This window comes from Mustelus asterias, unplaced genomic scaffold (genome assembly GCF_964213995.1).
Source record: "Mustelus asterias unplaced genomic scaffold, sMusAst1.hap1.1 HAP1_SCAFFOLD_94, whole genome shotgun sequence".
Taxonomy (NCBI): Eukaryota; Metazoa; Chordata; class Chondrichthyes; order Carcharhiniformes; family Triakidae; genus Mustelus; species Mustelus asterias.
The window spans coordinates 1186649-1201491 of record NW_027590142.1 but is presented as its reverse complement, the minus strand read 5'-3'; the positions used below and the strand labels follow the sequence as shown (position 1 = coordinate 1201491).

Sequence of the window (14843 nt, the reverse complement as noted above, 5' to 3'; positions counted from 1 at the left end):
TATCCACAAAGTGACCATTACCTCACGTCAGAGTTGGGCCTGTTGTATCATGACAATTGGTCAATTTGATCACTAGATTAATTTAACTGGATCCTCAATTACTGACACCACTTTCTCTCATTATCTTAGACAGGAATACAAGAGAACTGGTTCATGCTGTCCCTTTATCTGATTCTGTACAATCCCTTATTCTCACAGTTTCAAATGTTGAGGCTAATCAGAGCTTGAAGGTCTCTCTCGCCAGTACATTTATCCTCATTGCACATTCTTTACATACACAGCAATTAAGCTTTTACATTTTTACAGCAAATAAAACTCAATCTTTTACTATCATTGATTAACTATAACTCAATTAAGGCTCATTAATTTCTCATCTGTTAATGACTGGTAGCTAATAAATAGCTACCAGATGGGGCAGATGTTTGAGGGCAAATCAACATCTGGCATGTGGGAGGCTTTCAAGTGTAAGTTGATAGGGATTCAGGACCAGCACATTCCTGTAAGGATGAAGGATAAGTATGGCAAGTTTTGGGAACCTTGGATAACGAGAGATATTGTGAGCCTCGTCAAAGAGAAAAACGAAACATTTGTCAAAGCGAGAAAGCTGGGAACACACGAAGCAAGTGTGGAATACAAGGAAAGTAGAAAGAAACTTAAGCAAGGAGTAAGGAGGGCTAAAAGGGGTCACGAAAAAGCCTTGGCCAGCAGGATTAAGGAAAATCCCAAGGCTTTTTATACATATATAAAGAGCAAGAGGGTAGCCAGGGTGAGGGTTGGCCCACTCAAGGACAAGGGAGGGAATCTATGCGTGGAGCCAGAGGAAATGAGTGAGGTAATAAATGAGTACTTTGCGTCAGTATTCACCAAAGAGAAGGACTTGGTGGATAATGAATCTGGGAAAGGGTGTATAGATAGTTTGAGTCATGTTGAGATCAAAAAGGAGGAGTTATTGGGGTTCTTGAGAAACATTAAGGTAGACAAATCCCCAGGGTCTGATGGGATATATCCCAGAATACTGAGGGAGGCAAGGGAAGAAATTGCTGGGGCCTTGAGAGAAATCTTTGTATCCTCACTGGCTACGGGGAGGTCCCAGAGGATTGGAGAACAGCCAATGTTGTTCCTTTGTTTAAGAAGGGTGGCAAGAATAATCCAGGTAATTACCGGCCGGTGAGCCTTACATCAGTGGTAGGGAAATTATTGGAGAAGATTCTTCGAGACAGGATTTATTCCCACTTGGAAATAAGTGGACGTATTAGTGAGAGGCAACATGGTTTTGCGAAGGGGAGGTCGTGTCTCACGAACTTGATCGGGTTTTTCGAGGAAGTGACGAAGATGATTGATGAGGGTAGGGCAGTGGATGTTGTCTACATGGACTTCAGTAAGGCCTTTGACAAGGTCCCTCATGGCAGACTGATGCAGAAGGTGAAGAAGCATGGGATCAGAAGTAAGCTGGCAAGGTGGATACAAAACTCACTCGGTCAAAGAAGACAGAGGGTAGCAGTGGAAGGGTGCGTTTCTGAATGGAGGGCTGTGACAAGTGGCATTCTTCAGAGGTCAGTGCTGGGACCTTTGCTGTTTGTGATATATACAAATGATTTGGAGGAAAATGTAACTGGTTTGATTCGTAAGTTTGCGGACGACCCATGGGTTGGAGGATTAGCGGATAGCGATGAGGACCATCAGAGGATACAGCAGCATATCGGTTGGAGACTTGGGCGGAGAGATGGCAGATGGAGTTTAATCCAGACAAATGTGAGGTAATGCATTTTGGAAGGTCCAATACAGATAGCAAATATACAGTAAATGGCAGAACCCTTAAGAGTATTGATAGGCAAAGGGATCTGGGTATACAGGTACACAGGTCACTGAAAGTGGCAATGCAGGTGGAGAAGGGAGTCAAAAAGGCATACGGCATGCTTGCCTTCATCGGCCAGGGCATTGAGTTTAAAAATTGGCAAGTCATGTTGCAGCTTTATAGAAGCTGAGTTAGGCCGCACTTGGAATCTAGTGTTCAATTCTGGTCGCCACACTACCAGAAGGATGTGGAGGCTTTGGAGAGGGTACAGAAAAGATTTACCAGGATATTGCCTGGTATGTAGGGCATTAGCTATGAGGAGAGGTTGGAGAAACTTGGTTTGTTCTCACTGGAACGACGGAGGTTGAGGGGCGACATCCCAAACAAAAGAAAGGTTATCAGAGGGGGGATTAGGCAGCCATGGCTGACAAAGGAAGTCAGGGAATGCATCAAAGCAAAAGAGAGAGCCTATAATGTGGCAAAGAGTAGTGGGAAGTCAGAAGATTGGGAAGGCTATAAAAACAAACAGAGGATAACAAAGAGAGAAATAAGGAAGGAGAGGATCAAATATGAAGGTAGGCTAGCCAGTAACATTAGGAATGATAGTAAAAGTTTCTTTAAATACATTAAAAACAAACGGGAGGCAAAAGTAGACATTGGGCCGCTCCAAAATGACGCTGGTAATCTAGTGATGGGAGACAAGGAAATAGCTGAGGAACTTAATAAGTACTTTGCGTCAGTCTTCACAGTAGAAGACATGAGTAATATCCCAACAATTCAGGAAAGTCAGGGGGCAGAGTTGAATATGGTTGCCATCACAAAGGAGAAAGTGCTAGAGAAACTAAAAGGTCTGAAAATTGATAAATCTCCGGGCCCAGATGGGCTACATCCTAGAGTTCTAAAGGAGATAGCTGAAGAAATAGTGGAGGCGTTAGTTATGATCTTTCAAAAGTCACTGGAGTCAGGGAAAGTCCCAGAGGATTGGAAAATCGCTGTTGTAACCCCACTGTTCAAGAATGGAACAAGAAAAAAGATGGAAAATTATAGGCCAATTAGCCTAACCTCAGTTGTTGGCAAAATTCTAGAATCCATCGTTAAGGATGAGATTTCTAAATTCTTGGAAGTGCAGGGTCGGATTAGGACAAGTCAGCATGGATTTAGTAAGGGGAGGTCGTGCCTGACAAACCTGTTAGAGTTCTTTGAAGAGATAACAAATAGGTTAGACCAAGGAGAGCCAATGGATGTTATCTATCTTGACTTCCAAAAGGCCTTTGACAAGGTGCCTCACGGGAGACTGCTGAGTAAAATAAGGGCCCATGGTATTCGAGGCAAGGTACTAACATGGATTGACGATTGGCTGTCAGACAGAAGGCAGAGAGTTGGGATAAAAGGTTCTTTCTCAGAATGGCAACCGGTGACAAGTGGTGTCCCGCAGGGTTCAGTGTTGGGGCCACAGCTGTTCTCTTTATATATTAACGATCTAGATGACGGGACTGGGGGCATTCTGGCCAAGTTTGCCGATGATACAAAGATAGGTGGAGGGGCAGGTAGTATTGAGGAGGTGGGGAGGCTGCAGAAAGATTTAGACAGTTTAGGAGAGTGGTCCAAGAAGTGGCTGATGAAATTCAACGTGGGCAAGTGCGAGGTCTTGCACTTTGGAAAAAAGAATAGAGGCATGGACTATTTTCTAAACGGTGACAAAATTCATAATGCTAAAGTGCAAAGGGACTTGGGAGTCCTAGTCCAGGATTCTCTAAAGGTAAACTTGCAGGTTGAGTCCGTAATTAAGAAAGCAAATGTAATGTTGTCATTTATCTCAAGAGGCTTGGAATACAAAAGCAGGGATGTACTTCTGAGGCTTTATAAAGCACTGGTTAGGCCCCATTTGGAGTACTGTGAGCAATTTTGGGCCCCACACCTCAGGAAGGACATACTGGCACTGGAGCGGGTCCAGCGGAGATTCACACGGATGATCCCAGGAATGGTAGGCCTGACATACGATGAACGTCTGAGGATCGTGGGATTATATTCATTGGAGTTTAGGAGGTTGAGGGGAGATCTAATAGAAACTTACAAGATAATGAACGGCTTAGATAGGATGGACGTAGGGAAGTTGTTTCCATTAGCAGGGGAGACTAGGACGCGGGGGCACAGTCTTAGAATAAAAGGGAGTCACTTTAGAACAGAGATGAGGAGAAATTTTTTCAGCCAGAGGGTGGTAGGTCTGTGGAATTCATTGCCACAGAGGGCTGTGGAGGCCGAGACGTTGAGCGTCTTCAAGACAGAAATTGATAAATTCTTGATTTCTCGAGGAATTAAGGGCTATGGGGAGAGAGCGGGTAAATGGAGTTGAAATCAACCATGATTGAATGGTGGAGTGGACTCGATGGGCCGAATGGCCTTACTTCCGCTCCTATGTCTTATGGTCTTATGGACCTGATAGAAGTCTACAAGATTATGAGAGGAATGGACAGAGTGGATAGAAGCTTTTTCCCAGGGTGGAAGTGTCGATTACTAGGGGGAACAGGTTTAAGGTGTGAGGGGCAAGGTTTAAAGGAGATGTACGAGGCAGATATTTTACACAGAGAGTAGTGGGTGCCTGGAACCCGTTGCCGGGGGAGGTAGTGGAAGCGGATAAGGTAGTGACTTTTAAGGGGCATCTTGACAAATACATGAATAGGATGGGAATAGAGGTATATGGTCCCCGGAAGGGTATGGGGTATTCATTAAGTCAGGCAGCATGGTCGGTGCAGGCTTGGAGGGCCGAAGGGCCTGTTCCTGTGCTGTAATTTTCTTTGTTCTAAATACAGTAATATTTAATGAACACATTTGGTTCATAGAATGTGGTTGACTCTCAACTGCCCTCTGAACAAGGGCATCTAGGGATGGGCAATAAATGTTGGCCAGCCAGCGACGCCCATGTCCCACAACTGAATAAGGTTCATACAAGATATACTGGTTCGAAAAGACAATAGCTTTCCTTCTTACTTGAACTGAGCAATCACCCTTATTCTTGAGCCAGATTTGACAGAATATAATGTCCTCCAACTGATCAAATTCATAGAAGAAATTCTTAGTTCAGACAATTCCTGCCAGCAATGCAGCTTCCACAAGCATGTAGGTGAATCCAACATTAATGTTTAAAATAAGGCTCCAGTCATATGTTCGAATTTAACATGGCTTCCTTTACCTTGTTGCTGAGAATGTTTGAAGAGGCAGCAGGGGCACAATGGGTCACACGGCCTCCTTTTGTGCTCTCTGCTCCTCATTTGCATTTGAAGAAAGTGGTAAATATCTGGAACTCACTTCCTACGAGCGGCTGAAGCAGAGATAACGGAATGTTTCCAAAAGGAGATTGGATGGGAACTTCAGGGAAATAAATCTACAGGGACACGGAGAGAGATCAGGGGAACAGTTTAGTCCAAAGAGAGCTGGCATGGACTCAATGGGATGAATGGCCCCATTCCCAATCCTAATGCCTGTCTGATCTAAAGAAAGAAATTTCAGCTGCTCCAGTCTTTCCAACTCACTGAAGTCCCTCATCCCCAGAGCCATTCTTGTAAATCTCCTCTGCACCCTCTCTAAGAACTTCACATCTTTCCTAAAGTGTGGGGCCCATGTATAGGGTTCCATTCCAGAGGGATAGAATTGAACAGCAGGGAGGTTCAGTTCAACTTGTTCAGAGCCAGGGTTAGACTGCACTGGGAGCACTGTCAACATTTGTGATCTCCATTTAGAAAAAGGAAATAGAGGCACTGGAGAAGGAGCAACAAAGATTCACAAGAATAATCCCAGAACTGAGAGCATTTAACCCTCAGGAAAGGCTGGGGCTGCTTTTCTCTAGAAAAGAGAAGACTGAAGGGTGACCTGATGGAAGAATTTAAGATTATGAAGGGGTTCAATAATCCACCAGGATTTCAGTGAGAAACCTCTTTACCCAGCGAGTGGTGAGAATGTGGAACTCACTACCACAGTGAGTGGTTGAGGTGAACAGCATGAATACATTGAAGGGGAAGCTGGATACATACATGAGGGAGAGAGGAATAGAAGGATATGCTGATGGGGGGAGATGAAGAGGGGTGGGGGGAGGCTCAGGTGGAGCATAAATACTGACACAGACCAATTGGGCCGACTGGCCTGGCCCTGTGCTGTAGACTCAATGGAACAGAGACAAATGTACTTACTGTAGATCTACCTGTAGTGGTAGGAAAAACATTATTTACTCTCCAGCATAAAATAAATGTTCTTCGTCGGTTTGTGTGGGTCATTTCAGTGGAAATGTGCTCTCCCAGGCTCAAAGAGCATCAACCCACTGGAAGCAGAATTGTGAGAGCGGCCAGTCCAGCAGAAAGAAACCCTCCGACCCTCCCATTTCACCCACTGTCAGAACGAACATGGTTCAGTCCTGGATGTGATTAACAGCAGCAAGAACAGCAGAATCCAACCCCTGTCATCACTTGTGAACTCGCTGGTGTCTCAGCAGGAGGGATGAACTGGTGAATTTCTTCCCACACACAGCAGCTGTGAATGGACTGGTGGATCATCAGTTCCTGAGAGCTTTTGAAACCATTCCCACAGTCAGAGCATTTAAAGGGTCTCTCCTGGGTGTGAGGGACATTGTGCATCAGCAGCTGGGGTATGGAGTGAATCCTTCCGCACACACAGAGCAGGTGAATGGTCTCTCCCAGTGTGAACTCGCTGGTGTCTCCTCAGTGTGCATGCCCTTCCAAACCTCTTTGTGCAGTGAGAGCAGCTGAACGGTCTCTCCCCAGTGTGAATGCGCTGGTGGTCTATCAGATGCTCAGAAATTTTGAAGCCACTCCCACAGTCAGAGCATTTAAAGGGTCTTTCCTGGGAGTGAGTGACTTTGTGTCTGTGCAGGCTGGATAACCGAGTGAATCTGTTCCCACACTCGGTGCAGGTGAACGGTCTCTCCTCGGTGTGAAGACGCTGGTGTGTCAGCAGGGTGAATGACTGACTGAATCCCTTCCCACACACAGAGCAGATGAACGGTCTCTCCCTGGTGTGAACTCGCTGGTGTCTCTGCAGTGTGGATGACCTCTTAAACCTCTTTGTGCAGAGAGAGCAGCTGAACGGTCTGTCCGCAGTGTGAATGCGCTGGTGGGACACCAGTTCCCCAGAAATTTTGAATTCACTCCCACAGTCCGAGCATTTAAAGGGCCTCTCACTGGTGTGAGTGACTTTATGACTCAGCAGGTTGGGTAAATTAGTGAATCCCTTCCCACACACAGAGCAGGTGAATGGCCTCTCTCCGGTGTGAACTCGCTGGTGTGTCAGCAGGGCGGATAACTGCGTGAATCCCTTCCCACAGTCAGAGCAAGTGAATGGTCTCTCCCCGGAGTGAACTCGCTGGTGGTTCCGCAGGTTTGATGATGATCTAAATCTCATTGTGCAGAGAGAGCAGCTGAATGGTCTGTCCTCAGTGTGAATGCGCTGGTGGGACATCAGATCCCGAGAACTTTTGAAGCAACTCTCACAGTCAGAGCATTTAAAGGGTCTCTCATCGGTGTGAGTGACTTTGTGCGTCAGCAGGGCGGATGACCGAAAGAATCCCTTCCCACACACGTTGCAGGTGAATGGTCTCTCCCCGGTGTGAACTCGCTGGTGTCTCCGCAGTGTGGATGACCATTTAAATTTCATTGTGCAGTGAGAGCAGCTGAACGGTCTCTCCTCAGTGTGAATGCGCTGGTGGGACACCAGTTCTCCAGAGCTTTTGAATCCACTCCCACAGTCAGAGCATTTAAAGGGTCTCTCATTGGTGTGAGTGAGATTGTGACTCTGCAGGTGGGAGAACTTAATGTATCCCTTCCCACAGACTGAGCAAGTGAAGGGTCTCTCCCGAGTGTGACTGCGTTGATGAATTTCCAAATCACAGGGCAACATGAATCCTTGTCCACAATCGTCACATTTCCACAGTTTCTCCATGATGCGGGTGTCCTTGTGACTCTCCAGGTTTGATGATCAGTTGAATCCTTGTCCACACAGAACACGTGTACGATCTCTCTTCACTGTAAACGGTGCAATGTATTTTCAGCCTGTGTAACTGGTTAAAGCTCTTTCCACTATCAGTGGACTGGAACACTCTCACTCGGGTGTGTTCCAGTCACACTGATGTTTAAAATCTCCTGAAGCAAACAGATCAAAGGTCGATGATATTCAGGTCCCAATAAATCGAATGACTCTGTCAAATCTTCATGTGATGTTTAGTTTGAAATTTCTGTCTGTAAATCCTCACCTCCTGATATCTATGAAAGGAATTTACAATAGACATCATTGTCAGTACAGGATAGAAATTCAGAACAGACAATTCTAGTTTCTATGGAACATTCTTTCCTCAAAATCTGTCAATCTCCATCCCACACACTCTCCCTCAATTCTCCCTCTGCTCTCCTGAGTATACAACCTCCCAAGTCTATTGAAGATGCTGATTCAGACTGATTAACGGATCCATGCTGACCACTTTCTATATTGGACACAGAGATCTGAAAATCTACGTGTAACGACCGGCCTACACGCTAGAAATTAAAATCTGTGCCATATGTGGGACTGGATAACTGGATTGGGAGAAGGAGAAGGATGTGGGGAAGAATTTTATTTTGGTGCAGAAAGGTCATTACCTGGAACCCGCTGCCTCAGAGGGTTGTGGAAGTGCAAATGATCCATGAATAATCTTCAAGCTAACAGCCACGTTAAAGTTTTACATTTGGCCATAAATGAGCTGACTGATGGTCGTGTAATGCACTGTATTACCTGGTTACAGATACATGAAGAATGTGAGGAGGATTTCTGTTTCGACTGCGAGTGGTGACCTGGAAGTTAAAAATTCAACAAGTCCCCAATTTCCCCCAGAATGCAAAAGAAACACAAAAGCGGAGCAAAGAAAGTGTTTTACTCACAGATGTTGGCCTCTTTTAGGTCAAAAGGAGCTCACAAACTATTTTTCAAATTGACATCGAGCCAGCCAGGAGTCAAACCTGGAATCTTCTGATCCATAGTCAGACGCGTTATCCATTGCGCCACTGACCCACACTCTCACAGATATTGGAGAGACAGGAGGAAGTTTGAGTCTGTCTGAAGCTCAATCTACACTCAGAGAGAGAGCAGCAGCAGCTTTGCTGGACAGGAATGAGCAGCTGAACAAGCTCATTGTCCACTTCCGCATTCAGACAATGGGGAGCTCTGATTGGCTGGAGGACCAGAGTCTTTCCGGTCCTCCAGAGTTCCCATTGGTCAACACCTCAGAATGAAGGTCAGTGGGTGGGCACTCCCCCGCACATGCGCAGCTTCCCCCCTCCCTTGGACATGCGCAGCCCCGGAAGGCCCCGGAAGGGGAGTGGACAGATTCAATCTTCCTCCTCTCTCCAACAGTGTTGTTGTGTGTGTGTGTTAGCAGCATTGAATTTGCTGCTGCAAATCATCAACATTTCTTTGCATGTGAAAGCACTGGTTGAAAGAACTGAGCAGTTTTCTCTGCCCTGTGCATTGGTGGTTCAGTGGTAGAATTCTCGCCCGCCATGCAGGAGGCCTGGGTTCGATCCCGGGCAATGCAAAGCCGCTTGTTTTACCTTAAAAGAGGCCCACATCTGTGAGTAAAACACTTTCTTTTCTCCCCCTTTCCATTTCTTTTCTCATTCTGGGGGAAATTGGGGACTTGCAGCAACTGAAGGGAAAGGAAGTGAATCCAGTCTGTACATTCCACACATTGTTAGTCCAGTCAGATAGACATATATCTGTCTGGCCGCCTGCATGGAGATTTCCAGCTCTCTGTGTCCAGGACAGGAAGCAGTGAGCATGGATCTGTCAATCAGCCTCAATCAGCACCTTCAGGAGAATTGGGAGGGTGAATATTAGATACAGCAGAGTGAGAATGGAGGGAGAGTGTGTGGGATGGAGATTTACAGCTTTTGGGGAATGAGAGAGGAAGAATGTTCCATAGAAACTAGAATTGTCTGTTCTGAATTTCTATCCTGTGCTGACATTGATGAATTTTTCAAACTCGTTTACAGGATATGAGAAGGTGAGGATTGACAGACCAAAATCTTGAAACAAACATCACATCAGCATCTGACACCATCACTCAATTCATCGGACCTGAATATTATCAGTCTTTGAATCTGGAAGGAGAAATGTTTCTCTGTTCTGTCTGCGAAAACAGGTCTTTAATATCAATGTGACTGGAAAAGCACCAAGGCACAGATACACCCGAGTGAGAGTGTTCCAGTGCACTGAGTGTGGAAAGAGCTTTAACCAGTTACACAGCCTGAAAATACATCGCAGCATTCACAGCGGGGAGAGACTGTACCCGTGTTCTTTGTGAGATTTAACTGACTGTTTAACCTGGAGAGTCACAAGGACACCCGCACCATGGAGAAACGGTGGAAATGTGGGGACTGTGGAAAAAGATACAGAGCTCCCTGTAAATTGGAAATTCATCGACGCAGTCACACCGGGGAGAGGCCATTCACCTGCTCTGTGTGTGGGCAGAGATTCACTCGGTTATATCATCTGCAGCGACATCAGCTGGTTCATATTGGAGAAAGAGCGTTCATCTGCTTTGAGTGTGGGAACGGATTTGCTCATTTACCCGATCTGCAGAAACACCAGCGTGTTCACACTGGAGAGAGACCATTCACCTGCTTGGTGTGTGGGAAAGGATTTATGCAGTTATCTAACCTGTCGAAACACAAAGTCACTCACAGCAATGAGAGACCCTTTAAATGCTCTGACTGTGGGAGTGATTTCAAAAGCTCTCGGGAACTGATGATTCACCAGCGCATTCACACTGGGGAGAGACCGTTCAGCTGCTTGGTGTGTGGGAAAGGATTTACGCAGTTATCCAACCTGTCGAAACACAAAGTCACTCATAGCAATGAGAGGCCCTTTAAATGCTCTGACTGTGGGAGTGGTTTCAAAAGCTCTCGGGAACTGATTATCCACCAGCGCATTCACACTGGGGAGAGACCGTTCAGCTGCTCTCACTGCGCAAAGAAATTTAGAACGCCATCCCACCTGCGGATACACCAGCGAGTTCACACTGGGGAGAGACCGTTCACCTGCTCTGTGTGTGGGAAGGGATTCACTCAGTCATCCAGCCTGCAGAACCACAATCTCACTCACACCAATGAGAGACCCTTTAAATGTTCTGACTGTGGGAGTGGTTTCAAAAGCTCTCGGGAACTGATGATTCACCAGCGCATTCATACTGAGGATAGACCATTCAGCTGCTCTCACTGCTCAAAGAGATTTAGAACGTCATCACACCTGCGGATACACCAGCGAGTTCACACTGGGGAGAGACCGTTCACTTGCTGTGTGTGTGGGAAGGGATTCACTCAGTCATCCAGCCTGCGGACACACCAGCAAGTTCACAAGTGATGACGGGTTGGATTCTGCTGTTATTCCTGCCATTAATCACATCCAGGACTGAACCATGTTTATTCTTATAGTTGGTGAAGTGGAAGGGTGGGAGAGATTCTTTCTGCTGGACTGGCCGATCGCACGACTTTGCTTCCAGTGGGCTGATGGTCTTTGAGCCTGGGAGAGCACATTGCCACTGAAATGATCCACAAAAGCTGATGAAGGACATTTATTTTATCCTGGATAGTAAATAGTGTTTTTCCCCCCACTACAGGTAGATCTGAAATAAATACAGAAAGGACTGGAAAAACACAGCAGGTCTGGCAGCATCTCTGGAGAGAGAAACAGAGTTAACATTTCACACGACTGGATTGGGAATCAATCTAGGAAACCTCCTCTGCTTCCATGGTATTTATAAAATGGGACAGCACGGCAGCACAGTGGTTAGCACTGCTGCATCATAACACCAGGGACCCAGGTTCAATTCCAGCCTGGGTCACTGTCTGTGTGGAGTTTGCATGTTCTCCCCATGTCTGTGTGGGTTTCATCCGGGTGCTCTGGTTTCCTCCCACAGTCCAAAGGTGTGCGGGTTAGGTGGATTGGCCATGCTAAATTGACCCTTGTGTCGGGGGGAATTAGCAGGGTAAATGTTTGGGATTTACATGCGGAAGTTGCACAATGAGCTTGTTCAGCTGCTCATTCCTGCCCGGCAAAGCTGCTGCTGCTCTCTCTGAATGAAGATTGAGCTTCAGACAGACTCAAACTTCCCCCTGTCTCTCCAACATCTGTGAGAGTGTGGGCCAGTGGCGCAATGGATAACGCGTTTGACTACGGATCAGAAGATTCCAGGTGCGACTCCTGGCTGGCTCAATGTCAATTTGAAAAATAGTTCGTGAGCTCCTCTTGACCTAAAAGAGGCCAACATCTGTGAGTAAAACACTTTCTTTGCTCCCCTTTTGTGTTTCTTTTGCATTCTGGGGGAAATTGGGGACTTGTTGAATTTTTAACTTCCAGGTCACCACTCGCTGCCTAAATAAAAATCCTCCTCACATTCTTCATGTATCTGTAACCAGGTAATACAGTGCATTACACACAGCATCAGTCAGCTCATTTATGGCCAAATGTAAAACTGTAACGTGGCTGTTAGCTTGAAGATTAACCATGGATCATTTGCACTTCCACAACCCTCTGAGGCAGCGGGTTCCAGGTAATGACCTTTCTGCACCAAAATAAAATTCTTCCCCACATCCTTCCCTTTCTCCCAATCCAGTTATCCAGTCCCACATATGGCACAGATTTTAATTTCTCGCGTGTAGGCCGGTCGTTACACGTAGATTTTCAGATCTCTGTGTCCAATACAGAAAGTGGTCAGCATGGATCCGTTAATCAGTCTGAATCAGCACCTTCAATAGACTTGGGAGGTTGTATACTCAGGAGAGCAGAGTGAGAATGGAGGGAGAGTGTGTGGGATGGAGATTGACAGATTTTGGAGAATGAGAGAGGAAAGAATGTTCCATAGAAACTAGAATTGTCTGTTCTGAATTTCTATCCTGTACTGACAGTGATGTCTGTTGTAAATTCCTTTCATAGATATCAGGAGGTGAGGATTTATAGACAGAAATTTCAAACTAAACATCACATCAAGATTTGACAGAGCCATTCGATTTATTGGGACCTGAATATCATCGACCTTTGAATCTAGAAAAGCAATGTTTGTCTGATCTGTTTGCTTAAGGAGATTTTAAACATCAGTGTGACTGGAACACACCCGAGTGAGAGTGTTCCAGTCCACTGATAGTGGAAACAGCTTTAACCAGTTACACAGGCTGAAACAACATTGCACCGTTTACAGTGAAGAGAGATCGTACACGTGTTCTGTGTGGACAAGGATTCAACTGATCATCAAACCTGGAGAGTCACAAGGACACCCGCATCATGGAGAAACTGTGGAAATGTGACGATTGTGGACAAGGATTCATGTTGCCCTGTGATTTGGAAATTCATCAACGCAGTCACACTCGGGAGAGACCCTTCACTTGCTCAGTGTGTGGGAAGGGATACATTAAGTTCTCCCACCTGCTGAGTCACAATCTCACTCACACCAATGAGAGACCCTTTAAATGCTCTGACTGTGGGAGCGGATTCAAAAGCTCTGGAGAACTGGTGTCCCACCAGCGCACTCACAGTGAGGAGAGACTGTTCAGCTGCTCTCTCTGCACAATGAAATTTAAATGGTCATCCACACTGCGGAGACATCAGCGAGTTCACACCGGGGAGAGACCGTTCAGCTGCTCCATGTGTGGGAAGGGATTCTCTCGGTCCTCCGAACTGCGGGCACACCAACGAATTCACACTGGGGAGAGACCGTTCACCTGCAATGTGTGTGGGAAGGGATTCTTTCGGTCATCCGCCCTGCTGACGCACAAAGTCACTCACACCAATGAGAGACCCTTTAAATGCTCTGACTGTGAGAGTTGCTTCAAAAGTTCTCAGGATCTGATGTCCCACCAGCGCATTCACACTGAGGACAGACCGTTCAGCTGCTCTCACTGCACAAAGAGATTTAGATCATCATCAAACCTGCGGAACCACCAGCGAGTTCACTCCGGGGAGAGACCATTCACTTGCTCTGACTGTGGGAAGGGATTCACGCAGTTATCCGCCCTGCTGACACACCAGCGAGTTCACACCGGAGAGAGGCCATTCACCTGCTCTGTGTGTGGGAAGGGATTCACTAATTTACCCAACCTGCTGAGTCACAAAGTCACTCACACCAGTGAGAGGCCCTTTAAATGCTCGGACTGTGGGAGCGAATTCAAAATTTCTGGGGAACTGGTGTCCCACCAGCGCATTCACACTGAGGACAGACCGTTCAGCTGCTCTCTCTGCACAAAGAGGTTTAAGAGGTCATCCACACTGCAGAGACACCAGCGAGTTCACACCAGGGAGAGACCGTTCATCTGCTCTGTGTGGGAAGGGATTCAGTCAGTCATTCACCCTGCTGACACACCAGCGTCTTCACACTGAGGAGAGACCATTTACCTGCACCGAGTGTGGGAAGGGATTCACTCAGTCATCCACCCTGCTGACTCACCAGCAAGTTCACAGCGGGGAGAGACCGTTCACCTGCTCCGAGTGTGGGAACAGATTCACTCGGTTATCCACCCTGCACAGACACAAAGTCACTCACTCCCAGGAAAGACCCTTTAAATGCTCTGACTGTGGGAGTGGCTTCAAAATTGCTCAGCATCTGATGGACCACCAGCGCATTCACACTGGGGAGAGACCGTTCAGCTGCTCTCACTGCACAAAGAGGTTTGGAAGGACATGCACACTGAGGAGACACCAGCGGGTTCACACTGGGAGAGACCATTCACCTGCTCTGTGTGTGCGGAAGGATTCTCTCGATACCCCAGCTGCTGATGCACAATGTCCCTCACACCCAGGAGAGACCCTTTAAATGCTCTGACTGTGGGAATGGTTTCAAAAGCTCTCAGGAACTGATGATCCACCAGTCCATTCACAGCTGCTGTGTGTGGGAAGAAATTCACCAGTTCATCCCTCCTGCTGAGACACCAGCGAGTTCACAAGTGATGACAGGGGTTGGATTCTGCTGTTATTGCTGCTGTTAATCACATCCAGGACTGAACCATGTTCATTCTGACAGTAG

The 14843-nt window shown here is 46.6% G+C and overlaps 3 protein-coding genes and 2 non-coding genes across 5 annotated transcripts in view; 3 read left to right on the top strand and 2 right to left on the bottom strand.

Moving 5' to 3' along the window:
• The window catches only part of LOC144484181 (uncharacterized), a 95418-nt gene that overhangs the window by 59723 nt on the left and 20852 nt on the right, over positions 1-14843 (top strand). The window contains exons 9-10 of the mRNA XM_078202722.1: positions 10684-10898; positions 13407-14127. Coding sequence (XP_078058848.1) covers positions 10684-10898; positions 13407-14127 — 936 coding nt within the window. The remainder of the gene's footprint in view (positions 1-10683; positions 10899-13406; positions 14128-14843) is intronic.
• On the bottom strand, positions 3898-8980 carry LOC144484144 (uncharacterized). The gene is made up of 2 exons (XM_078202684.1): positions 8713-8980; positions 3898-8061 (listed from the first exon to the last, which is right to left on the bottom strand). Exon 2 carries the CDS (start codon positions 7739-7741, stop codon positions 6383-6385), a length of 1359 nt encoding a protein of 452 aa, XP_078058810.1. The 5' UTR covers positions 7742-8061; positions 8713-8980; the 3' UTR covers positions 3898-6382.
• On the bottom strand, positions 8770-8842 carry trnah-aug (transfer RNA histidin (anticodon AUG)). The gene has a single exon. It is a non-coding gene; the product is annotated as a tRNA-His (tRNA).
• Positions 11191-14843, top strand: part of LOC144484165 (uncharacterized) — a 385513-nt gene continuing 381860 nt past the window's right edge. Inside the window, exon 1 of the mRNA XM_078202708.1 lies at positions 11191-11960. The gene's annotated coding sequence lies outside the window, so the exon portion shown is untranslated. The remainder of the gene's footprint in view (positions 11961-14843) is intronic.
• On the top strand, positions 11971-12043 carry trnar-acg (transfer RNA arginine (anticodon ACG)). The gene has a single exon. It is a non-coding gene; the product is annotated as a tRNA-Arg (tRNA).

Excerpts from the sequence above, each read along its gene's own strand:
- LOC144484144 (XM_078202684.1), bottom strand. The coding sequence starts at position 7,741 with ATGGAGAAACTGTGGAAATGTGACGATTGTGGACAAGGATTCATGTTG.